Genomic DNA, 25,848 nt, shown 5'->3' on the forward strand with positions numbered 1-25,848 from the left:
AAGGAATGAAGACTATACAATGCTTGAAACTGCCAAAAAGTCTTCAAAGACAAAGGACAACTGGCTCTAACAAGGACAGAAAGAGATGTGGAAGGCCGGATGTACAACTAAACAAGAGGATGTACATAAGAGTATCTAGTTTGAGAAATAGACACCTCACATGTCCTCAGCTGACAGCTTCATTGAATTCTACCCGCTCAACACCAGATTCATGTACAACAGTAAAGAGAAGACTCAGGGGTGCAGGCCTTATGGGAAGAATTGCAAAGAAAAAGCCACTTTTGAAACAGAAAAACAAAACCAAAAAAGGTTAGAGTTGGCAAAGAGACACAGACATTGGACAACAGATAATTGGAAAAGAGTGTTATGGGTCTTAACCCCATTAAGCTTTTGTGGGATCAGCTAGACTGTAAGGTGCGTGAGAAGTTCCTGACAAGACAGCCACATCTATGGCAAGTGCTACAGGAAGTGTGGGGTGAAATGTCACCTAGAGTATCTGGACAAACGGACAGCTAGAATGCCAAGGATCTGCAAAGCTGTCATTGCTGCACGTGGAGGATTTTTTGATGAGAACTCTTTGAAGTAGTTTAAGAATTTCTGATTTTTTTTTTTTCAAATTGTAATAATAATTTTTCAAGTTATTAATGTCCTGACTATACATTGTGATCAGTTGAATGCCACTTTGGTGAATAAAAGTATCAATTTCTTTCCATAAGAGCAAAATCTGTACATTATTCTAAACTTTTGGCCTCCAGTGTATTCAAGCTTTTGACACTTAGGACAATTGAGGGACTTGTACACAACTATTACACAAGGTGCAAACATTCATTGAAGCTCAAGAAGACAACACACGTGTAGGGGTCCTGGGTAGCTCAGCAAGTACTGATGCTGACTACCACCCCTGGAGTTGCGAGTTCGAATCCAGGGTGTGCTGAGTGACTCCAGCCAGGTCTCCTTAGCAACCAAATTGGCCCGGTTGCTAGGGAGAGTAGAGTCACATGGGGTAACCTCCTCGTGGTCTCGATTAAGTTGTTCTCGCTCTCAGTGGGGCGCATGGTAAGTTGTGTGTGGATCGCGGAGTTTAGCATGAGCCTCCACATGTTGCGGGACTCTGCGGTGTCATGCACAGCGAGCCATGTGATAAAATGCACGGATTGACGGTCTCAGAAGCGGAGGCAACTGAGACTTGTCCTCCGCCACCCGGATTGAGGAGAGTGACCGCGCCACCACAAGGACCTACTAAAGTAGTGGGAATTGGGCATTCCAACATTGGGAGCAATGTTGGGAAGTCATTTTTTTTTAGTCTGGAGCCCTGCCTAATGATCTATGTATTGGATTACTTTGTGTGTGGGCTCATTTTAAAGCCTCCGTTAAGTAATGGTATGTGATATTTTATTTTCTGTTTATTTTTCGTGAAGTCGTAAGCTTATGAGCAACACCTGTTCACATAAAACATAAATGTCAAAGACATATACATTTACTATAAGCTATTACTCGCTACATTTTGTCTGTTAGTAAAACAAATAGGTTTCTTGTATTCTACACTTTGAGAGCTATCCAACAACATAAGACACATGGCTATTTGATCAGTTTGATGTTTTTACCAATTACAATAATATGTGCAGTGCAGTTTTATAAATGATCAAAATGGAATGCTTCAGATTTGTCTGCAAATTTCAAAGTGTTTGTTCAGTTTTGGTCATAATGTCTACATGCATTGTGAAGTACAGCTTCTATGCTTTAAACGATATCTATTTTGTGTTGGCCAAGACTGTAGTTATTAATATTTTGCTAATTATGTTTTTTTTTCTCGCAGGCCTGCCAGTGGGTTAAATATAAAATCTTTTTTTAATCACATTACAGGTACATAGGTCACGGTCTGAGTCTACACTTCAGGTAAGTTTTTACAGAGATTTACTTCTGATGACTTTGATGTAAATTGCTCATTGTAATCTCCAAACTGAACATTTTTGTTTTGTTATTGAGAGTATAGTATGATTATAGATATTTTCTATTTTATAATTCCTGATATCCGTTGAAATTTGAGAATATAATTCTTGAATAAGATGTGTTTCATTTGTTTAAACTTGTTTTGCTTTTGGCTAAATATTTTACAAATAAGAGCAAGCCTTGTTTTAACACTTTTATTACAGATATACATTTTTATATACATCTGATATTGTCTTTTAATAGGAAAATTATTTTCAAAAGGTAGTCTTTTCTTATTCCTGGCATATAACATTTTGTCACTCTGTATTTTCTATACAAAATGTGTGGATTTTATATTGAATTTCTATGTTACACAATTCATGCATGACAATACAAAATGTTTTTGTCAAATGATTTGTATTTATATCAGACCATATCTAAATGCCAACTTAAAGTTTAAACACATAAAAGTGCTCTTTCAATTTTTTTTTTTTTTTTTGAAGTAAACATAACTAAAAACTAAAAGTTACCATGGTAAATGTTGCCAAATAACTTTTAATGCTACTTTTTAATCTTACCACAAAACTGGCAGTTGTAATGACAGTAGTGTTAAATAGCATAAGGTGATAAAACAATTAATGGAAAATTATGTTTTTTAAAAACAGTGACATAGAAAAAGAGCAAATGAACACACTGTTAAATCATGTACATGAATTATGGCAGAAGATTGAGTTATTACAGCTTAGACTTCATCATGGCCATCATCTTCTCCATTTTGATGGCCAGACCCATATCGCCCTTAATCTTCAGCTTTCCAGACATGAAGGCCATGGTCGGCTTTAATTTCCCTGTTGATAAAGACAATTTGAAATTAATCTGTTTTTTAAACTCTAAATGCTGATGTTATGATCAGGATGATACAGTAATCTGAGGATGTCAGTAGAGTGCGATAATGCATAATTTTGTTGATACCTGAAAACATCTTGATGAAATCAGCACTGTCCATCAACATGACGACATCAGCTTTGACAGGAGGTTCCCCTTTGCCAGCACTTCCTGCGTCATTCTTCAGGTCAAGATACCAGACTCCAGCATGCTCACCTGTAAATCATATCAATGAACTTAAAAAAATGTGATGTTAAATGCATTCGTTAAAGGGATAGTTCACACAAAATGAAAATTCTCTCATCATTTATTCACCCTCATGCCATCCCAGATGTGTATGACATTCTTTCTTCTGCTGTACACAAACAAAGATTTTTAGAAGAAGGTCCATACAATGCAAGTGAATGGTGACCTTTCAAGCTCCAGAAAGCACATAAAGGCAGCATAAAAGGAATCCATAGGACTCGTGGTTAAATCCATATCTTCAGAACCGATATGATAGGTGTGAGTGAAAAACAGATTAATAAGTTTGTGTTCAGAAGACGAAAGAAAGTCATACACATCTGGGATGGCATGAGAGAAATTAGAGAATTTTCATTTTTGGGTGAACTATTCCTTTAATAATAATAAAGACAGATGTAAAATGAAAGACTATTGACATATTTAGCTATTACTAGTCCATGGCAGGTGGTATGGAGGGGGGGGGTGTGTAACAACAGAACTTCAAGGGGTCTTTAAAGGAACTGGAATGGTTCAAATGTGATATCATATTAGTCACCTGATAAATCAAATCTATACACTCCTTGTGTACTTTTCACAATATCTGGATTGAGAATTCCTCTGATTACGTTGAATGTGTCAGCAATAGGTCCAGCGGTGACTGAATCTTCACTTGTTTTTCTACTCTTGAAAACTGGAGAAGCACCTGAAGAGAAATTTGAAAACATTTGTACCAAATTTGTTTTTAAAACATGCAGAAGACAGACAAATCTGACCCTTGCCCCACATCATAGACTATTTCGCGGAGACGGGCCACTTCTATTCAAATGAATGGGAGAAATTGAAATGTCCAACAGTCAACAGATGTATAAAGGAATAAGCCAATCACCTTTTAGATACAGACATCGCTTGTCAATCATCATGAGAACGCGCATGCACATTAGCTATGCAAGCCGGGAAAATTGCTTTTTTTTTTTTTCGTAGTCTGATGTGAAAAAGCACAATTTATGATACAAGTGTTGTAAAATTTTTCTGCTGATTTGAAATATGTTGAGATTGTTGAAAAACATGAGATTTTGGTCTTTCCCCATTCAAGTAGATAGGATCTGCACCGGCATGCCGCTTGTTTACATAGAAAAATAGCTGCCCTAAAGCATTTCAAAGATGGCCGCCGAGTGGACTGAATTGATAGAAAGACTTTGACTGCATCTCACTGTTTTTTTTCTGTGTCTCACGCAGGAGGGATGCATTAAAGAAGAATTTTAACTTTTAAAAAAGTGTTTCAAGACATCTGCATTCTGTTCCATTTGTTTTGCTGTGTGCGTCTAGCTTTTAACACAAGAATGGGTTCGGTCCTAACGGTCTTTTTTTTTTTTTTTACATTTGCTTGGTCCAAACCAGAGTTGATTCAAACTGTCTTACCCTACAGGTTTCTTTTCACATTGTACTTTTAGGTCCAAACAATGGTATGTTTGTGTCATCAATGCATGTACCACCATGACTACTAGCAGCATCTGTGTATCACTAATGCTAGGTAACGACTCAAGATAAAATGAGGGCAACTTCACTGTTATTGAAGTATTTGTCCCTTTTGATTTACCATCAAAAAGTTACACCGATGAGCCAAAACATTATGACCACTCACAGGTGAAGTGAATAATGTTGATCATCTCCTAACAAGGTCACATGTCAAGGTCTGGGTAGATTAGATGGTAAGCGAGCAATCAGTTCTTGTAGTCAATGTGTTGAATGCAGGAGAAATGGGCCGGAGTCAAGACCTGAGTGACTTTGACAAGGGCCAAATTGTTTTGGCCAGACAACTGGGTCAGAGCATCACTAAATCGGCAAGGCTTGTGGGGTGCTCCCGGTCAGCAGTGGTGAGTACCTACTGACAATGGTCCGAGGAGGCACAAACCACAAACCAGCAACAGGGAATTGGGCGCCCAAAGCTCATCAATGCGTGAGGGCAATGAAAGCTATCCCGTGTGGTCCGAACCGACAGAAGGTCTACTGTGGCACAAGTCACAGAGATTTGAATGATGGTTCAAGAGGAATGTGTCACAACACACAGTGCATCGCACCCTGCTGCATATGGAACAGCCGCAGACCGGTCAGAGTGCCCATGATGACCCCTGTCCACTGTTGAACGTTCCTACAGTGGACACATGAGCGTTGGAACCGGACCTTAGAGCAGTGGAAGAAGGTCGCCTGGTCCGATGAGTCTCGTTTTCTTTTACATCACGTGGATGTCCGTGTACGTGTGTGCAGTTTACCTGGGGAAGTGATGGCACCAGGATGCACTGTGGGAAGACGAAAAGCCGGTGGAGGGAGTGTGATGCTCTGGGCAATATTCTGCTGGGAAACCCTGGATCTGGCCATTCATGTGAACGTCAATTTAACACGTCCCACCTTCCTAAACATTGTTGCAGACCAGGTACTCCCTTCATGGCAATGGTATTTCCTGATAGCAGTGGCCTCTTTCAGCAGGATAATGCGCCCTGCCACACTACACACATTGTTTGGGAATGGTTGAGAAACATGATGGAGTTGAAGGTGTTGCCCTGGCCTCCAAATTCCCCAGATCTCAATTCGATTGAGCATCTGTGGGATGTGCTTGACCAACAAGTCCGATCCACAGCGGCTTCACCTCGCAACTTACAGGACTTGAAGGATCTGCTGCTAATGTCTTGGTGCCAGATACCACTGGACACCTTCAGGGTTCTTGTAGAGTCCATGCCTCAGCGGGTCGACGCTGTTTTGGCGGCACGCGGAGGACAGCATATTAGGAAGGTGGTCATAATATTTTGGCTCATCAGTGTACATGCTCAGAAGAACCTCGCTTTTGTCTACCATGCATACAACGCAAGCGATGCAAAGAATGTGAGCTGCTTTTTGAAAACAATTTGAAGACAAGCAGATATGAAAAATGCATTATACTACAGAAAGTGAGATCAGGAGCATACAAAGATGCAAATTATATATTTACATACCAGACTGCTTTCATACCAATTGCAAACCGTAGCTCACATAAACCATACCAAAGACGATCTTTTCAAGTGGACTTGGGGGCGGACCAAAAGTTAGAACAACAAAAGGATGAAATGTGTTAGTTATGCCCATTAGAGCTTACCATGCTCCTCCATTTGCCTGACTAGCTCCTCTGGCTGTTCATCCAAGAAAAAGTCAGGAAGCAATGGATGACCTACAAAAATTCAAAGTTTCCATTTTATTCAAAATACTTTAAGTTCCATCCTTTAACATGCACCCAAGCATTGAAATTGATGGTGTTTTATTTTCCCTCCTTAAATGTGTTTTTAGGAAGCCAACTGTGAAGTTTATACATATTTTGCTTTGGGGTACATTTTGGAAAAACATTGGGTCTTCAAGTTTGCAGTTTTCTCAAATTATTATTTTTTTAAACAAAGACCAATTTGTGGGAGTTTTGAATATGTATTTTTTTTTTTTTATTAAAACCAGAATGGATAAATTCATATGACTCTTTAAAACTGTAATAAATATTCATATTAAAATATATTTACAGTACACCAGTGAAAACATTGAAGAAAATCACTTGCAACATATCATCTGAATAATCTTCTGTATGTCTTGAACCTCCACAAACAACACAGAAAACAGCTGAAAGTAATTTGAAACTGTTTATCTATAACATACTGTATGGGCTCCACTGTTTGAATAATAAAAAATGAGTACCTTCTAAAAAAAAGAGCAAACTTTTTATTAAACAACTACAGACCAACCTCAAATCTACCCTTCATAGGCACGATCATTGAAAAGGCTGTTTCAATCAGCTGAAAAGATTCTTAAACTTGAATGGCTTCTTGGACAATTTCCAGTCTGCTTTCCGACCGCATCACAGCACAGAGATGGCGCTCATAAAGATCCTTCATGATATTCGGCTAAATACTGATTCAGGCAAAATATCAGTGCTGGTATTACTAGATCTCAGTGCTGCCTTTGACACTGTTGACCACAACAGATTGGAAAACTGGGTAGGGCTCTCTGGAACGGTCCTCAGTTGGTTCAGGTCATATCTAGAAGGGAGGAGTCACTATGTGAACATAGGCAACTATGAATATGAGTGGAGATCCATGACGTGTGGAGTCCCACAAGGCTCAATTCTTGCACAGCTCCTGTTCAACCTATATAAGCTCCCAATAAGCCAAATTACGAAAAAGAACCAAAATGCGTACCATAGCTATGCAGATGATACCCAGATCTATCTAGCCCTATCGCCAAATGACTACAACCCCCTAGACTCTCTGTGCAAGCGCATTGATGAAATTAACAGTTGGATGTGATGGAACTTCCTTCAGTTAAACAACAACAAGACAGAGGTCATTGTATTTGGCAACAAAGGCGAAATTCCAAAGGTGAATACATACCTTGACTCCAATGGTCTAAAGACAAAATATCAAGTAAGGAATGTTGGTGTCATTTTGGAGTCAGACTTTAGTTTCAGTAGCCACATCAAAGCAATAACTAAACATTTATCAGCCTACTATCATCTCAATAGCAAGAATTAGATGTTTTGTATCCAGTCAAGACTTACAACCCCAGTTCCGAAAACGTTGGGACAGTATGAAAAATGCTAATAAAACAAAAAGGAGTGATTTGTAAATTATATTCACCCTTTGCTATATTGAAAGCACTACAGCTACACGTTATATGATGTTTTTCCTTGTGAATTTCATAGTTTCTTTGAAAATGTACAGTCATTTCAAATCAGATGATTGCAACACACTTCAAAAAAGTTGAGACAAAGGCAAATTAAAGACTAATAATTTGACGTGTTGAAATAACAAGGCGATGTGAAACAGGAGATATTAAACAGGTGAGGCAATCGTGTCAGTATATAGGGAGCCTCCAAAAGAAAAGCCTAGTCCTTCAAGAGCAAGGATCATTCGAGACTTGTCAATTTCCAACAGATGTTTCAGAAAATAATCCAGCACTTTGAAAACAATGTTCCCCAAAGACAAATTGGAAGGGTTTTGGGCATTTCACCTTCTAGAGTGCACAATATAGTTAAAAGATTCAAGGAATCTGGTCAAATCTCAATGCGTAAAGGGCAAGACGAAAACCACTTCTGAATGTGTGTGATCTCTGATCCCTCAGACGTCACTGTCTTAAAAAACCTCATTCATCTGTAATGGATATCATGAACATGGGCATGGGATTACTAACTAAACCTTTGTTAGTCAACACCATTCGCTGCTGCATCCACAGATGCAAGTTAAGATTTTACTATGCAAAGCAGAAGCCATACATCAACACTGTCCAGAAGTGCTGCCGAATTCTCTGGGCTCGGTCTCATCTTAGATGGAAAGTAGAACAGTGGTACTGTTTTTTTGGTCCGATGAGTCCACAAACGACGAGTGTGTTTTTGAAAAAACACAGCTGTCGTGTTCTCCGGGCCAAAGAGGAAAAGGACCATTCAAGATGTTATCAGCGTCAGGAACAAAAGCCAGTGTCTGTATGGGCCAGGGGTGTGTCAGTGCCCATGGCATGGGTAACTCGCACACCTGTGAGGGCACCATTAATGCATATATGGCAGCATATACTGCCATCCAGCACCATATTTTCCAGGGACGTCCCGTAATTTTCAGCAGGACAACATCAAACCACATACTGGCCAAATAAGCAGAGAGTGCGGGTGCTAGATTGGCCTGCCTGCAGTCCTGACCATCTCCAACTATGAATGTGTGGTGCATTATGAAGCGCACAATACGGCAACAAAGACCCCGTACAATTGTGCAGCTAAAGACCTACATAATGGATGAATGGGGGGAAATTCCACTTTTTAAACTTAAACTTGTGTCTTCAGTGCCTAAATGCTTAATAAGTGTTATTAGAAGAAATGGTGATGTTGCAATCATCTGATTTGAAATTACTGTACATAAAATAAACAAAAAACAATGAAATTCAAAAGGTAAAACATCATATATGATTAGTTTTAATACTTTCAATATAGCAAAGGGTGAATATAATTTACAAACCACTCCTTTTTGTTTTTATTAGCATTTTTCTTACGGTCCCAACTTTTTCGGAATTGGAGTTGTAGAGAAACTTGTTCATGCGTTCATCACCAGTAGGGTGGACTACTGCAATGGACTCCTCACTGGCCTTCCCAAAAAGACCATTAGACACCTGCAGCTCATTCAGAATGTTGCTGCCAGGATTCTCACCCGAACCAAAAAATCTGAGCATATTACTCCAGTCCTCAGGTCTTTACACTGGCTTCCAGTTACATTTAGAATTTATTTTAAAGTACTATTACTCATTTATAAATCTCTCAATGGCCTAGGACCTAAATACATTGCGGAAATGCTTGTTGAATATAAACCTAACAGACCTCTCAGATCATTAGGATCAAGTCAGATAGAAATACCAAGTGTCCACTCAAAATAAGGTGAGACAGAGATAGCTATTATACAACCCACAGCTGGAACAAGCTTCCAGAATAGGTCAGATGTACTCCAACAGTAGCCACATTCAAATCCAGACTGAAAACACATCTGTTAAGCTGTACATTTATTCACTGAGCACTGTGCTGCACTTACTGATTGCACTGCATCATTTTATTTCTGTATTTCTTTTTCTTTTTTTATTCATTTTAATAATTTTTACTTTCTTAAATGTATTTTACTTTTTAGTCTTATTTCTTGTTCTTAATTGGTTTTAAAATGTATCTTATGTTCTATTTTCTTTATCATTTTTATGTAAAGCACTTTGAATAGCCATTGTGTATGAAATGTGCTATATAAATAAACTTGCCCTGCCTTGCCTTGCCTACAGCTGAGGCCCACTGCTGCATTTTTGCAGCATTCAGAAAAATGCTCTTAAATATGTGTTAGCACTCTCAAAATGTAAAAAAAACAAAAACATGTTTGGATACTTCAGTCAAATATTTACTTTAAAGATTGCCAGATTTGTTTCAAAATCGTAAGAAATCGTTTCAGTGAGCGATGCACATTTTTCCCACCAAAGTTGTTGCGATGTGCAATTTGTCTATATTTAGTTCGGTAACTTTTTATTTAATATTTAGTGTTGCATTTTTACTAACAGGGGGTCCTGAGGGTTAAAAATATTTTAACATGAAATATGTAATAGCACAACACCAACCTGGTTCAACAGCATATACATCAAAGTCTTTAATGCCCTCCTTTTTGAGAATGTCCTCATCAATGGCAAACTGTCCAGTGAAGCTGGTGGGTTTCTTGAAGATGGCATACGCTGCATCAGCCATGATCTCCACCTTCCTGCACTGTTTACCCACTCCAGCACCACCCAACATTTCCATAGCAGCTGTCTGGATGGCTAAAGAAAGACACAGAAGGCTAAAGCTCTTATTTTTGTTTTTGATTAATATTACATTTGTTTTTTCCACGCTCGTCTGTTATTGTGGTATCAACAATTTCAAATTCACCTGCCCCTAAACGCCATGGAAAAACTAAATGCACTATGGTTAAGCGGTCCAGACTTTTTTGCTATAGTCAAACATTTGGCAATGTGAGCATAAAGATGTTCTAATGTATTTATTTAATTGATTTATGAAACTGGGCATTACCTGTCCTGGGCCATAACGCATTAACAGCAATAGACCCCTTGAACTCCTCGGCCATTCCGAGTACACACATGGACATGCCATACTTTGCCATTGTGTACGCTACGCAGACATGAAAAAGATCATTTTTATATCAATGACAAATGTTCAGTGGTATTTTAAACTGAAGGCCTTGAACATTAAATGTGGAAATGACTGCCACATTCAATGTCCACTAGTCCTGCACACCTGTGTGGTTTTTGAACCAGATGGGGTTTAGGTTGAGAGGTGGACTGAGATTGAGAATGTGAGGATTCTTGCTCTTCAGTAGATGTTGGATACACAATTTAGACCTGTAATGAAAACAGTGAACAGAGTAAATGACAACATGAGCTTTAACAAAGTAGAATCACCTTATAAACTGCACAAATTTCAAATGAAACCCACTTGAAAATGCATGAAAATTGGCTGGAAATGTTCACACTTTTGATTATGGGTTGGCGATATGACCAAAATCTTTATCACAATTATATTGTGATATAGTAATTTTTTTCTGAAAACCAATAAAAATCGGATAACATAATAAATAACCATATTGTAATGCCTATTTTTGGAAAATCTAGTCAGTGAAATAAATACTTTTTAAATGAAAACTACTTCCTCTCATATAATTGTCTCTTTATTTAGAACTTGACAAACAGTTAAAAATAAAATAAACATGATGTTTTAAATCAACTTTTCCATAATACTCAAGTTCACATTATGCCACATTTCAGTCTGATATGTTGTTGACCAATATTATTATAAACTTTCCTCAAGAAACGGAAGATTATTTCAAAGATGCTTCGTTTTAAGGTGGTAAAACAGATTGTTTGATAATTCAATTATCGTCGCGAGACAGTTTGCAGATTACATTTTTCTAATCTGTTGTCAGTTTTTGTGAACCAGATGTTGCACCTGTTTTAATAACAAGCTCCCCTTCATTTTATTAAATTTTCTTCTGATCACATCAGCAATCACCTTGATGCTGTCCCGGCAGAGTGTGTCAGTCAGATCATTTCTGCATCCTTCGCTCTAGAGCACTCAGAACCACCCCGCAAAATCAGAATTGCAAAAAAATCAGCCACTGCATAATTCCGTTAGTGAATCTGCCGTTAAACCAGCACGCGCAAATAACCGGCGAATTCATTCCCCACTCAAGCCTGGTTTCAGTTTCACGTCAAGCGTGCCCACTGATAGATACGGTCACGTTGCACACATGGATATTACATATAGCGATATAAACGATATAGCAAAATCTCTGTCGATTGACACTTTATATCAACGCCATGATATATATTGTCATATCGCCCAGCCCTACGTTTGATAATATTAGTTATACATCTCAATATTTATGTATTATGTATGCTCAGATATGGCTAAAAATTGTGCTTTTTTAAATCAGAGGACCATTTTAACCAATTGGCCATGTACATTCAAAATGTTTAATGTAGAGGTCAACTGATAGTGGATTTTGCCAATACGATAACTCAGGTGGTGGAAAAGGCTGATAACCGATTAATCAGCCGGTAGTTTTTAAGTTCGATTTTAAGAGTGTACAAAAAAATCATTAGTCTTTTCTTACTATGACGGCCATAGACACAGAGGCTACAAGAGTCCAAAATGAATAAAATTCCAGGTGCAGTATATTATTCAACCAAAATCCCAATATCCAGAAAAAAAATAAAGACTTGGTGCATAATGTGGGACTTTTAACTGTAAACAAGCTGAAACACAAAAGGGGCTCTCTCATATATATATATATATATATATATATATAATGTATGTATTTACCAAATTAAGCTTTTTATAGCCTATATATATAGTCGATGCTTTTTATAGCCTATATATTTAGTCGATGTTATCGACAACATCGACAATAAAAAAAATTGTTAATAAAAATTTTCGTTGTCAAATAGTCGTTTGATCTCATTTAACGTAACATGAGATAACATTAAATTCTAATGATGATGCGTGAGAACAGCACTGCAGCTCGCGCCTGACTGAGGAGAGGAACAAAACACAGCTCACAGTACAGATGCACTCTAAACTTTCCAGACAGCTTCAGGTGATGTAGATCGCAAAGTATGAGGGAATTACACTGGTGGCCAAAAGTCTGGAATAATGTGCAGATTTTACTCTTATGGAAAGAAATTGGTACTTTAATTCACCAAAGTGGCATTCAACTGATCACAATGTATAGTCAGGACATTAATAAATTACTTCAAAGAGTTCTCATCAAAAAATCCTCCACGTGCAGCAATGACAGTTTTGCAGATCCTTGGCATTCTAGCTGTCATTTTATCCAGATACTCAGGTGACATTTCACCCCACACTTCCTGTAGCCATAGATGTGGCTGTCTTGTCGGGCACTTCTCACACACCTTACAGTCTAGCTGATCCCACAAAAGCTCAGTGGGGTTAAGATCCATAACACTCTTTTCTTTTTTTTTTCTTTTTCCCCTTTTTCTCCCAATTTGGAATGCCCAATTCCCAATGTGCTTTTAAGTCCTCGTGGTCACGTAGTGATTCGCCTCAGTTCGGGTGGCGGAGGACGAATCCCAGTTGCCTCCGCATCTGAGATCGTCAACCTGCGCATCTTATCACGTGGCTTGTTGAGTGCGTTGCCACGGAGACATAGCGTGTATGGAGGCTTCACGCCATCCACCGCGGCAACCACGCTCAACTCATCATGCGCCCCACCGAGAACGAACCACATTATAGCGATCACGAGGAGTTTACCCCATGTGACTCTACCCTCCCTAGTAACTTGGCCAATTTGGTTGCTTAGGAGACCTGGCTGGAGTCACTCAGCACGCCCTGGGATTCGAACTAGCAAACTAGCGAACTCCAGGGGTGGTAGCCAGCATCTTTACCACTGAAACACTTGATTTTTTTTACTGAATTAAACTTAAAAGTTTTTTTCCCCTTTAATTCAGTGAATGCCATTTAGAGGTATTTTTAAAAGATGATTTTGTCCTCTTTATTTTTAGTAAGCACGTTTAATACAACCTTTTAAGTCGGGGCACAAGCTGAATAATCAGTTAAAAGCTAATGATTAATTATTGCAATAATCGCCGAATAGTCGAATAATCGTTCTAATAATCGTTAGATTAATCGATTATCAAACTAAACGTAAGTTGTAGCCCTACTGACCACAGAGGAACATGGAGGAATAATAAAAAATAAAAAAAAACTATTGGCAACTATCGGTGTAGATTTTTGCAGGTAACCGATAGTTCCAAAAAGCAACTATCTGCACGATTAATCAGTAAAACCGATATATCGGTCTACCTCTAGTATTAATCGTCAACTATCAGCATAGATTTTTGCAGATAACCGATAGTTCCAAAAAGCAACTATCGGCACTGATTAATTGGTAAAAACATATATCGGTCTACCTCTAGTTTAATGTAAGAACTAGGGATGCACCGATACCATTTTTCTCTCCCAATCCGATTCCTGAACTCTCTGTATTGGCCGATACCGATCCAACAGTGTTGTTGTTTTTTTCTTTTATCGGTTTATTGGCCACCACAGAGTCCTGACCTTAACCCCATTGAAGTATGTTCTTGGTATGTTCTGGAGAAGACTTTACGGTGTGGTTCGACTCTCCCATCATCAATACAAGATCTTAATACAACTCTGGATGGAAATAAATGTTGTGATGTTGCATAAGGTTGTCGAAACAATGCCACGACGAATGCACGCTGTAATCAAAGCTAAAGGCAGTCCAACTAAATATTAGAGTATGCAACTTTTTTTTGGCCAGGCAGTGTATTTCAGTCGTAATTTCTTAACTTTAAAACCCTACGACTTTTATTTTGACGGAAAATTCCAGGAAGACCAGGAAGGCCATAGAGTGCCCAACAAGCACACGCTTTCTAAAACAGACATCTTCAAGATGTCTGTTTTAGATCTTTCATCTGGAAAGCATCACAATCGAATTAACATCTGCTAAACATTTTAAAAAGATCAGATTCACAAACATTCTAAATCATAAATGTCTCAAAGACATCTGATGAATGTCTTATTGACAACCGAGACATACTTATTGACATATGTTTTATAGACATATTGCTGATGAGCAAATAACGTAAATAATATATGTCTTCCAGATGTAAACACACACATCCAAATAGACATCTGGGTGATATATGTGTGATATCAAGGTACTGTTTCACAGCAGTTTAATATGCTTTATATTCAAAATCTGGTGAATTTCTACTCTGGTTCCGATCTCAATGCATGTAATAAACGAACCGAACTACTGAGCATCTACATCTGAGATGTAGTTTGTTTGGAGCGCTTACATATTGTGTGCCACTCTGAGAGCTGAAAACAGCAGCATGTAATCAGCCAGAGTGTGCTATTTGTGAGATACTGCATGTCTTCAGAAAGCTACTGTGTGCTTTCAAGACACTTTAAATAAAATGCAAGAGTCATATGGACTACTTTAATGGTGCCTGTATGATTCTTTAATGCCATTTTTTTAGCTTGACAATAATGACCATGACTAACACATAGTCTTGGATTTGGATCGGGCTCCTTGGCCGATCCAGTTGAAAATGTTAGTATGGGAGCGATACCGATTCAGGTATCACATTGGTGCATCCCTAGGAAGAACTAAAACTCAGTGAAAATCGAGTTAAAAAATAATTTAGCCAATTTTTTCAAATTGTATTTTGCTTAATCGACACAAGGAAGACATTAAATTATTTTCATTTGTATGCACCAAACAAAAAGCACATTAAAATCAAAGCAATATTTACAATATTGCTAGAAAAAGAATCATGAATATATTCATGAATATTCAATATACCGCCCAATCTAAAGAGAAAAGTTTTCAACTCACGTCAGGTATGTTCCCCTTAGATTAATGCCCAGCATAAGGTCCACTTTCTTCATTGGAGTATCCAAAGTTCCTGTCAAATTGATGGCACTGGCATTGTTCACTAAGATGTCAACCCCTGTCATAAGAATGTGAGAAATGAATTAAAACTCCTTTTGTTTGAGCACTGTAAAATATGCACCATCTACAGACATACTCACCTCCAAATTTCTCAACCGCCTGTTCCACAGCATCATTTATCTGCTTCTCATCACGGACGTCTACGATGCAGGGCAGCGCTCTCCCTCCCACAGCTTCAACTACCAAACAGAGATCATCTGGTCATGTACTTATTATCACACAAAACACTGTCCAAGTGTGTCATGAGAAGTTTGCGTAGCTCACTTTCTGCTGCAGCTGTGTAGATGGTGCCAGGCAGTTTGGGGTGAGGATCGGCAGTTTTGGCAGCGATGACCACATTGGCACCATCCCTCGCAGCTTTGAGAGCAATGGCCTTGCCAATACCCCGACTCGCCCCGGTAATGAAGAGGGTACATCCTGCCAGCTTCCTAAAATTGATGCGTAATCATACAATCATCTGATCTCAATCAAAGCATACTATACAAACACCAATACATAACATAATTAATTAAAGATGGAAATACACTAAGACTCAGGGCTGTTTCTAAGCATATGGGGGCCCACCCAAGAATGACACCACAATACTACTTCAACAACTTCTAAGTCTTAAAATTGGAATATATTAATTACACAAGACAACAATTAACAATAAATACAAATAAAATTAACTAAAAAGTACCAATTATTAACTATAAAAATTAACAATAAATGACAATCAAAACAATAAATAACTATATACAAAAAATTTAGTAATAAAAATCAATAAAAAAATAAAAAATTACAAAAAAAAAACTTGCTTTGTGGGGCCCCCTGGTGGCTCGGGCCCTTCTTAATAATTTTTTTTTTTTTTTTTTTTTTTTACATTAAACAAATCGATTTTAAAAACTATCTGTCTTTTTCAACACATTAGTTATCGGTAGCGGCAACATCCAATATGGGTCTTTGACAAAGATGATAATAATAATAATAATAATAATAATAATAATAATAATAATAAGAGATCTAATAGTCCATTTGTTTCAGTTCATAGTTTGGATGAATTTATGATTATTACTTTACATTTGATTAAATAGTACTTGTAAATAGTAAGTTGGTAAGATAAAATAATATTTTCAAAACTAAGGTCTGTGATGCATCTGCGCAATAGAAATGTAAAGGTCATCATATTCTACTTTAGAAAAAACATACTATAAATATGAAGGGGGAAATGGGAAATATGTTTATCTGCAATATGCTGCAATGCCAAATCAACTGACATAATTAATATATTTTCAATAGATTAATGTGAACTTGGTGCAGTACTGGCTGGCTGCAAAGTTTTGGCAATTCAGTCCAACTCACCAATGTCATTCCCAACTGCGCTAAAGTCGTGAACAGTGCATGAATGACTCGATAAATCTAAAACAAGCATTTCATACAAACCAACAAAAAGCAAATTCATTAAAGAGAAACATTGCATTAAGCACCCACTAAATAAAGCCAAATGAACTTCAATTTTTCCGCATGATTTGAGTTTTTCTGTGTCTGATCGGAACTCACCCTGTATTCTGCAGCATTCTGCGGCGTGTCTGTGATCTGTGCTGGGAAGAGAAAGAAGGGCGAAGAGCTACAATGAATGTAACATTTAATTCCTTCTCCACACTGTACTATGTAAACAACTGTTGTGAATTTGCCCTTTACTCCAGTAACACATTTTTTCTGCGAGATCATTCGCCCTGTTTACTTCCGGTACAGATTCTTGGCAGGACTTTTATTTTTAAAGGACAAATAACACTTTACAATGCAAGATTAAATAAACAAATAACAAAAATAAAGAAAAAGGATAAAAAAAATAATAATAATACAAAAAAAAATAATACAAAAAAACCAAAAAAAAATACAAAAATAGAAAAGAATATATCGAATAAATAATATAAACTCACAAATACTGAGACTGCTGTTTTATTCAAAGAGACTCTTATAGTTAATATTCTAAATTAAAACGTATATAAAAACGAGAATAAATAAAGAAATAATATATAACGAAATACAGAAAAAAAGCTCATTTGCGGTTGTGATTATGAAATTCAGTTAATATTATAGTAAGTGTAGTGCTTCTAATGTGAACCAAAGCATAAGGATTAGCAGACACGTTCATTGTGCGTTATTTAAATTTACATTGACTTTTAAAAGTTACATTTTGTTATCTGTTTGTCCTCATATAAATATATTAGTGATAAAGGATGAAATACAAACTAAAATGAAAATGTTTCATGGAAGCGCCATGGAAGGAAAATTACATTATACAATTTAAGAAAAAAAAAAAAAAAAAAAAGACTAAATCACATCCTGAAAATAAATAAATAAATAAATAAATAAATAATAGTAAAAAATAATTTGCTCTTAAAAAATAAAAATACTGAAATTGCCGATTAATTCCAACAGACTATTCTTTAAAAATAAATTATAAATAAATGATACATATATAAAATCAAATAAATTAGCTATCATATGTATAGTGGTGAATATTATTATTTTTTTCTTCTATTTATTAAAGTTAATATTATATAGTAAGTGCTTCTAATGTGAACCAAACTATACCGGGATTAGTGATCATGATATTTAAATGTGATCCTGATTATCCTGATATATATATATATATATATATATATATATATATATATATATATATACACACACACAATATAAGATACGATAAAAACAACACAAAGAGAAAAAGATAATAGAATTAAAAATAAAAATAAAAAAGAATAAATCACATACATAAAGATAACAAATACTGAGATAGATAAATAGAGATAAATAGACTTTTCTTTAAATATAAATGATAAAAATATAAATGCTAATAAATATATTTGCATATGTACAGTTGTGAATATGAAATTTTGTTAAGATTATAAGCGACTTGCTTCAAATGTCAACCAAAGCATAATTAGAAGAAACTTTAATTATAGGTTATTTAAATGTATATTTAAAAATGATATTTATTTCGTTCTTTTTTCATATAAATATTGAGGAAAACCCATAGGAAAAACCAATTAAACGGACATCTCCAGAATCTCCCCACGTTACAGCGTCCTCTAGTGTGTTGGAGAACTGTGGTCGATGCGTCCAATATGGACGCTACTTATTGCAATTTGTGTACAAAGTATTTAAGTGAATTATTTATGCAGCTTATTATGTATGTTTATTTTCTTTTGCATTTTAACACTCATTGTTTTTTAATCGTATTCCTTTTATGTCATGTTGTATAAAGTTATTATTATTCTCTGAATAATAAAAGTACTTCTTGCAATTTAGCAACGTGCTCTAGCGATTGTTTTAAGATAATATAATAAAACCCCTTCACAATGACCTTCACTGTCTCTCAGGAAGATACATAAAATTAAATTGACTCAAATGTACATTTTTAATAATGCCAAACACTGAAGTAAACTTTTAAATGCTGATTCAGATTTCCAACGCATTAGCTTACACGTATGAATGTGCTATTACACAACACTTTGTTGTGACATACACGTTTTTGTTGCAGTTTAGCCTGTCCAACCAGTGTTACAAGTTCTGACATGCCTCAGGCTTACTGTAGCCATGATAACACATTTGCATTCTTGACATTACATTCATCATTGAAACAAAAACAAAAGGTATTAATAGGCGAAACTGGACTATTATTCATTTATTAATGATTAATCTCATCCAGAAAGGTTCATAAGGCTTGAGGTTTTTTTTCTTCCAGGAAGTGTCTGGCTTTATTTTAATAAATAAGACAGCACGGATGTAATGAATGTATCAACTGCATGTTTACTGGACGTGTCTGGTTCTTTTAAAGCTTTCCCCCAAGGTCCATTACCGTAATTAATAAATATATTCCCCGAACAAGATCATACTGAGCTCCTAGTGCTGATACTGTCATCAAACGATGCCAAACCCAATACTGGCAAACAGGGCTTGACAATAGTGGATGCGCAGAGCTTATTGTTGTCCCCATATGTTGCGCGTAATAACGAACTCTATATTGGCAACAAATTAAGTGTTTTGCAATTATTCAAAAGGTGTGTTTGCAGAAAGGGGAGTATGAAGGTAAAATAGTGCCTAAATGATTTGCAAGTGCAGCATAAGATTTGTAAAAGTGTAAATGAAGTTACAAGTGTGATAGAAAAATGTGCATACACAGAGTAAGATCTGTGAAAGTGTAAATCAAATTGCAAGCCATATACAGAAGGTTTTGGTAAAGGTGTAAATGAAGTTGCAAGCGTAAGAAAAAAGTATTAGCAATACTTTAATTTTTAAGTGCAATTCATGTGTTGTGAATCTGTAATTTCGTATTAACACAAAATAAATGTGGTCTGTATTCTATGAGTAATGAGTAATGAGTTTTCATGCTTACACTTTTTGCACTGTTTTTTCGCCTTAACATGGCCAAAACCTACAATCAGCGATATGCAAACAAAGAAAGGGTTTAAAGAACAGCAAAACAGATTGACCGCATAGAATCAGCCTGTATGTGTAAAATGAACTACTGCAAACATCTAAATGACTTGTGTTTGTTGAATAAATATTTTCCAGAAATAATCCGATATACACTGTTACGTCTTCCCTTTTGTTGTGCTCACACTTTTGGCACAAATTTCTCTCTGAAAGAGTTTTGCAAACGTAGGGGGAAGGTGAGTCTACCTGCTTCTAGTAACCAATCAAGGTTTTCCTTGACCGATTTAATCTGACCTGATTGGTTTAATAACGTGACAGACAGTTTCTTCTTCATATGACTCAGCGTCGTTCCTCTGGGTATCTCTCCTCTCTTAAATATTAAACTTTTATTGTTAGATTAATGTTGAGCAGACACCTTTTATTGATATAAATATGGTGTTCAAATGTTTCTTCCCTGTTGCTGTTCATTATTTTAATTATATTTACTTTTAATTATCATTGGCAAGGCATTTTGGTGAATAGATGGAATTAGCTGGTATCACAGAACTCATGCTAAAAAACAAATTAATAAAGTAAGCCAGAATCATGTTTATATAAACAAACGGTGTCAGCTCAACTTTACACTCGTAATAAAAGAATGTGTATGTATTAATATTTCAGTTTGATATTTAAGAGATGAGAGATACCCAGAGGAACGACGCTTAGCCATATGAAGAAGAAACTGTCTGTCACGTTATTAAACCAATCAGATCAGAGTAAAATGGTCAACGAAAACCTAATTTAATAGACTGTTTTCACACTCCAGGTTTTGGAACACGGAAATAAATGTTTGCAGGGTAAACTTCGACAGCGGTGAATGGGAGACAACAGCAAATATTATTTTCACTTACCCATTTGCTCCAAGAGCAAAAGAAAAAGTCCACTATTACATTTGAATGACTTTCCAGAAGAAAAAACAAAATAGAGAGAACAGTGGATTAAGATAGACAGATGGGAGAAGATGCCAAATTTACTGTCACTCTCTCAGCAGCTGTAATAGAATCCCCCTTGCAGCTGTGGTAATTCGTTGTTTTAAAACTAATTCCAGGGTAATATAACACAAAGAATAATGTTAAAAACTTACACTCAATATATATATATATATATATATATATATAAAAAAAAATTATCATATAAAAAAGTTTGCTAGATTTATGCAGCTAAATAAGATGGAAACACATCATCACAGTCTGTGAAAAAGGTCTATTGGTTACTAGAAGCAGGTAGACCCGCCTTGTGCTTGCAAAACTCTTTTCAGTGAGAAATTTGTACCAAAAGTGTAATCACAACAAAAGGAAGACAGAACGGTGTATATCGGATTATTTCTGGAAATTATTTATGCCACAAACACAAGTCATTTACACATTTGCAGTAGTTTATTTTACACATACAAACTGATTCTACATGGTCAATTCGTTTTGCTGTTCTTTAAACCCTTTCTTTGCTTGCATATCGCTGATTGCATGTTTGCAATGTTTTGGGGCGTGTTTAGGTGAAAAAACAGTGCAAAAAGTGTAAATGCGAAAAAAAGGAAGTCAGAAGAATACACACCAAATTTACTTTGTATTAATATGAAATTACAGATTCACAACACATGAATTAAACTTAAGCTTTAAAGTATTTCTAATATTTGTTTCTTACATTTGCAACTTGATTTACACTTTTACAAAAAATTCTGTGCGCATGCAAAACATATTTCGCTTGCAATTTGATTCACGCTTTCACAAATCTCACTTTGCACATGCAAATCATTTAGGCACTATTTTACCTTCATAGGGGAGGCCATTTTGTACAGAGAAGCGTCTGTACATGTCTCTGTGTGTGTGTTCACGTCAGGAGCAGGAAGTGTGTGTGTGTGTGTGTGTGTGTGTGTGTGTGTGTGTGTGTGTGTGTGCGTGCGTGCGTGCGTGTGCCTTGCCTTTGTGCTTGAGAGAGTGAAATTGTATTGGGGAGTCGAACTGTAGTAACAGCAGCTCATTTTCCTGTGCTTGCATTTGTTATTTCACCTCGCCTCTCTTTTCCCCCTGTGCAATGGATGGGTATGTGAGTTTCCAGTGTTTTATTTACCTATAACGCGCTTGTTGAGTTGTTTATGTGTTGCTGTGTTTGCATTATTGTATGTAATGATTATGTTTAACAATAATGGCATGTCAGAAAATGAGATGGGAGGGGACAAAACGTGTAAGCTGGTGGAGATGAGACCCTAGGGTGCTTGTTTTTAATGCAAATGCAGTAAAAATGTTTTGTGTCATTCTGTAGGCTACTGTCCCTTTATTGGGTTGCATCAACATTATGATGATTCACATGTAATCGCGTCTGATGTTGTTGAAACGCAAAATATGGGCGTATGGTTGTATAACTGTATATGAATAAAGTTATATTCAAGGAAGTGGGCATTGTTTACAATTAAATTTCGTAATACTGTGATGGTTTATAGCTTTTTTAGGCTATATATGAATCCCTCATTTGCTTTTAAATATAATTGTTCTATGTGCACGGTATGAAGACATGGTGAAATATACTTCTGAAGTGGGAAGAATTAAGGAAGTAAGAGCTCATGTGCTGCTGCCATTTTGAAGCCATGAAGGGGCGTTTCTGGTACAGCGGCACTGTCTAGAAAATAAAACACTAAACGCACCAGCGACGCGCAAGAAAAGAATAGCGCGATATTTATATATTTTTTTTATATCGCGATATCACGTTATGTGACTTTACCCATCAACACTGCGAGCGCGCGACACGACGCTATAAAATAGAACGCTGCTATAATCAACGATGTTGCGCGATACAGTAACGGAAGCGTTCTGTTTGCGTTCTATTCGCGTCGCATGGGTGTTTTGCTGTGTATATGGCCTGTAATACGCATAAACTGTATTGTTTACACTCGTGTGCGTGGGCAGAGCGGTGGGCGGGGGGCTGCGTGGCGCACAGATTATATATTTACTCACTAATTGTTGCGTCTTGCGTGCCGCTTTCCACAATAGCGTTTTGTGAATTCAACGTATTTTTATTTTTATTTTTATAATTTTCATTAAGTTTCACTTCAAAAACAGAAGTGTTCCACCTTTTTAAAGGAAACACTCGTAAAATATGGTTTAATCAAAAGGGTCATTACGCAAGCTGGTTATATGGCTTCGTTTGGTTAATTTTGAGGTTTGTGATTCGTTTTCTAGGCTCGTGAAAACTTGTCACGTTGTCCACAGAACAAAGACCAGCTGCAGTTTTCCTATTATAACACGTTACACCTCCATCCCCGTGTAAGAACTTGGCTATCTTTTCCACATTCATTGCCAGCTTTTCAATTGATTTTATAACACAGTATGTTTACTAATGGATAGTTGCAGGACTGCTGAAGCGAAAGCATTAGATAATTGTGCATTTTCACACACTCCCAGGGGATTTCCACCATTAAACAACTAAATTCCCCAGTGTGGGCATTACAATCTGCTTCTGAAAGACTGAGCACCAATGTTTCACTCAATGGAAGGATTTGGATTTGCCTCTGTGTGTATGCACAGTGGCCCCAAATAGTATTTGGATGCTTTTGTAGAGAAACCAAGAGACATCTGTAAACAAATGATTTTAGAGCTTTGCTCAGAACTACACTTTTATGAGTTATTTTTTAAACTACTTTAAACCAACCTGTCCCAAGGTGATTTTTGGTGATCTATGACACCAAAAATGTGTCTTAAGTGTCCAAATAATTATTATATGTAGTCTCTCATTGGCTTTTAATATATGTGGAAACGAGAGGTGACCACCTGAAGGGGTTTGGTTTACTTCACTAACCTTTGGGTCGCAGAGGCCTCTGGTTACACTGAGGGCTGATATTCCACTTTATACAATGTAGTTATGGTGAAAAAAGGAAGTTGCTAAAAGTCTGCTTTCGACACTGATTGCAGCTAAAAGTAAAAACATTGGGTTAAGTGTCACCTTCAAGCTTACCCTATACCCTTGCGTAAATAATCAACATTGTTGAAGTGATGCCCGAAGTGTACTTGTGAGATATTGTCCTGTGGGCCCAACCTGTCCTCAGCAGAACCAATGCCCTTAGATCAAACGAAAGTGAAGATCATACTTGATGTGCTAAATCAGTATTTGTAGGATTTGAGCATGGAAATATGTTAATTTGAAATTGCATGATAATGATTCTGGCATGCATTATATCACTTATTGTATTAATGTGTTATAAGCTATTTATAATAAATGTGAATCTCAAATGTACAGGTCTTATTTCACTCCATAATCAAAAGAGAAGAATATGAAATTCTGTTTTGCATAAAGAAGGATAGCACTATGTGATATTATTTTTAATGTCAGTTATGCACATTTCTTCCCCATATTATAATTACGCAAAAATAGATAAATAAATAAATCCACTTTACTGTATTAAAGTCTGCATAAATGTAATTAAATACGACAAAAAATTCTATACTGACATAAAGTTACAATTGTATTTTACAAATGTACAAAAATACACTGATATAATTTTCATGTTGATTATTAAAATGATATCACAGTGTACATTTCTCCCCCATATTGCATTACTTAAAAATAAATAAATAAATTCACATTACTGTATTATAAAAATGAAAACCATATTGTCGGGAAACAATGTTTTTTTGTTGTTGTTTTTTCATATAAAAATCTGCATAAATGTAATTCAGAACAACAAAATATACTTCCCTTACATATAGTTACAATTGCACGTTACAAATTATAATTTATTATTTTATGTTGATTATGTGCATTTCTCCCCCATATTGGTGTTGCATAAAAATAAATAAATTCACATTACTGTATTATAGTAATGACACAATGTTTTATTTTATTAAAATCTACATACATTTAAATCAGTACGACAAATGCTACCATGACGTAGTTACAATTTTATTTAAAAAAATATATATTTTACAAATATACAAAAATAAAATACACTAGGATATTTTTTCATATCAGTTATGCATTATTTGCATAATAATAAATAAATAGCCTAAATAAAAAATAAATAAATTCCCATTACTGTATTATAATATATAATAAAAACCATATTGTCCTGACACAATGTTCTGTTTAAATTAAAATCTTTATAAATTTAATCCAGCACTACAAATACAACCCTGACATATAGTTACAATTGCACTTTACAAATTTTACTTTATTTTATTTTGATTGTGTATTTCTCCTACATATTGGCATTACAAAAAAATAAATAAATACATTTCACATTACTGTATTATAGTAATGAAAACCATATTGTCCTGACACAATATTTTTTTAATTGAAATCTACATAAATGTAAATAATTACGACAGGTTTTTTTTGTGCTTTTGATGTTGGGGTGAAATATGGACATTACACCTCGACATACAGACAGTCCTGACAGTTTTTGTTAGATTTACCCCAACAATGCACCAAATTTGTTTTTGCCGTTGCACAAACATTATGTTCCAGCCATAGGTGGCCTTTGGTCCCACATGTGCTCACACAGATCATTATAATGCATTGCAATCAATGAAAACAGCTCCAAAATGGTAACTGTGTGATGGGCACTTTGCTTCCTCATGTGGATGATTCATTTAAGACATTTCACTCTTAGACTAATGCTGTCTTTAAGAGGAAATGCTTCCTCCTAACAGAATCCTCCAGATAAGTTAAAGCCATGCTAATTAGGCAAAGTGTGGGATGGCAGGATGTAGCTGGCAGCCTGATAGCAAGACTTCCCCCAAACCTGTGCGAGATGTTCAGGAATTGCCTCTATGAAGCTCCCTGCTAG

General features: G+C 36.2%; 2 protein-coding genes across 8 annotated transcripts in view; one reads left to right on the plus strand and one right to left on the minus strand.

Annotated features, from left to right (window-relative positions):
• Nucleotides 1-2,128: 2,128 nt before the first annotated feature.
• On the minus strand, nt 2,129-17,338 carry LOC127433838 (hydroxysteroid dehydrogenase-like protein 2). Its single transcript, XM_051686091.1, has 11 exons — nt 17,145-17,338; nt 15,870-16,033; nt 15,686-15,784; nt 15,489-15,603; nt 10,844-10,947; nt 10,619-10,717; nt 10,174-10,368; nt 6,164-6,235; nt 3,593-3,739; nt 2,902-3,030; nt 2,129-2,777 (listed from the first exon to the last, which is right to left on the minus strand). The coding sequence occupies exons 1-11, from the start codon at nt 17,159-17,161 to the stop codon at nt 2,665-2,667; spliced, it is 1,254 nt and encodes a 417-aa protein (XP_051542051.1). The 5' UTR covers nt 17,162-17,338; the 3' UTR covers nt 2,129-2,664.
• A 4,600-nt stretch (nt 17,339-21,938) lies between these two features.
• LOC127433318 (polypyrimidine tract-binding protein 3-like) overlaps nt 21,939-25,848 on the plus strand; it is a 106,941-nt gene continuing 103,031 nt past the window's right edge. For 2 of the 7 annotated variants that reach the window (XM_051685106.1, XM_051685108.1), the window contains exon 1: nt 21,939-22,115. In XM_051685106.1, coding sequence (XP_051541066.1) covers nt 22,104-22,115 — 12 coding nt within the window. In that variant the 5' untranslated portion in view covers nt 21,939-22,103. The remainder of the gene's footprint in view (nt 22,116-25,848) is intronic. The other 5 variants (XM_051685109.1, XM_051685111.1, XM_051685107.1 and 2 more) reach the window with 3 other exon arrangements.

Source organism: Myxocyprinus asiaticus, chromosome 43 (genome assembly GCF_019703515.2).
Source record: "Myxocyprinus asiaticus isolate MX2 ecotype Aquarium Trade chromosome 43, UBuf_Myxa_2, whole genome shotgun sequence".
NCBI classification, from domain to species: domain Eukaryota; kingdom Metazoa; phylum Chordata; class Actinopteri; order Cypriniformes; family Catostomidae; genus Myxocyprinus; species Myxocyprinus asiaticus.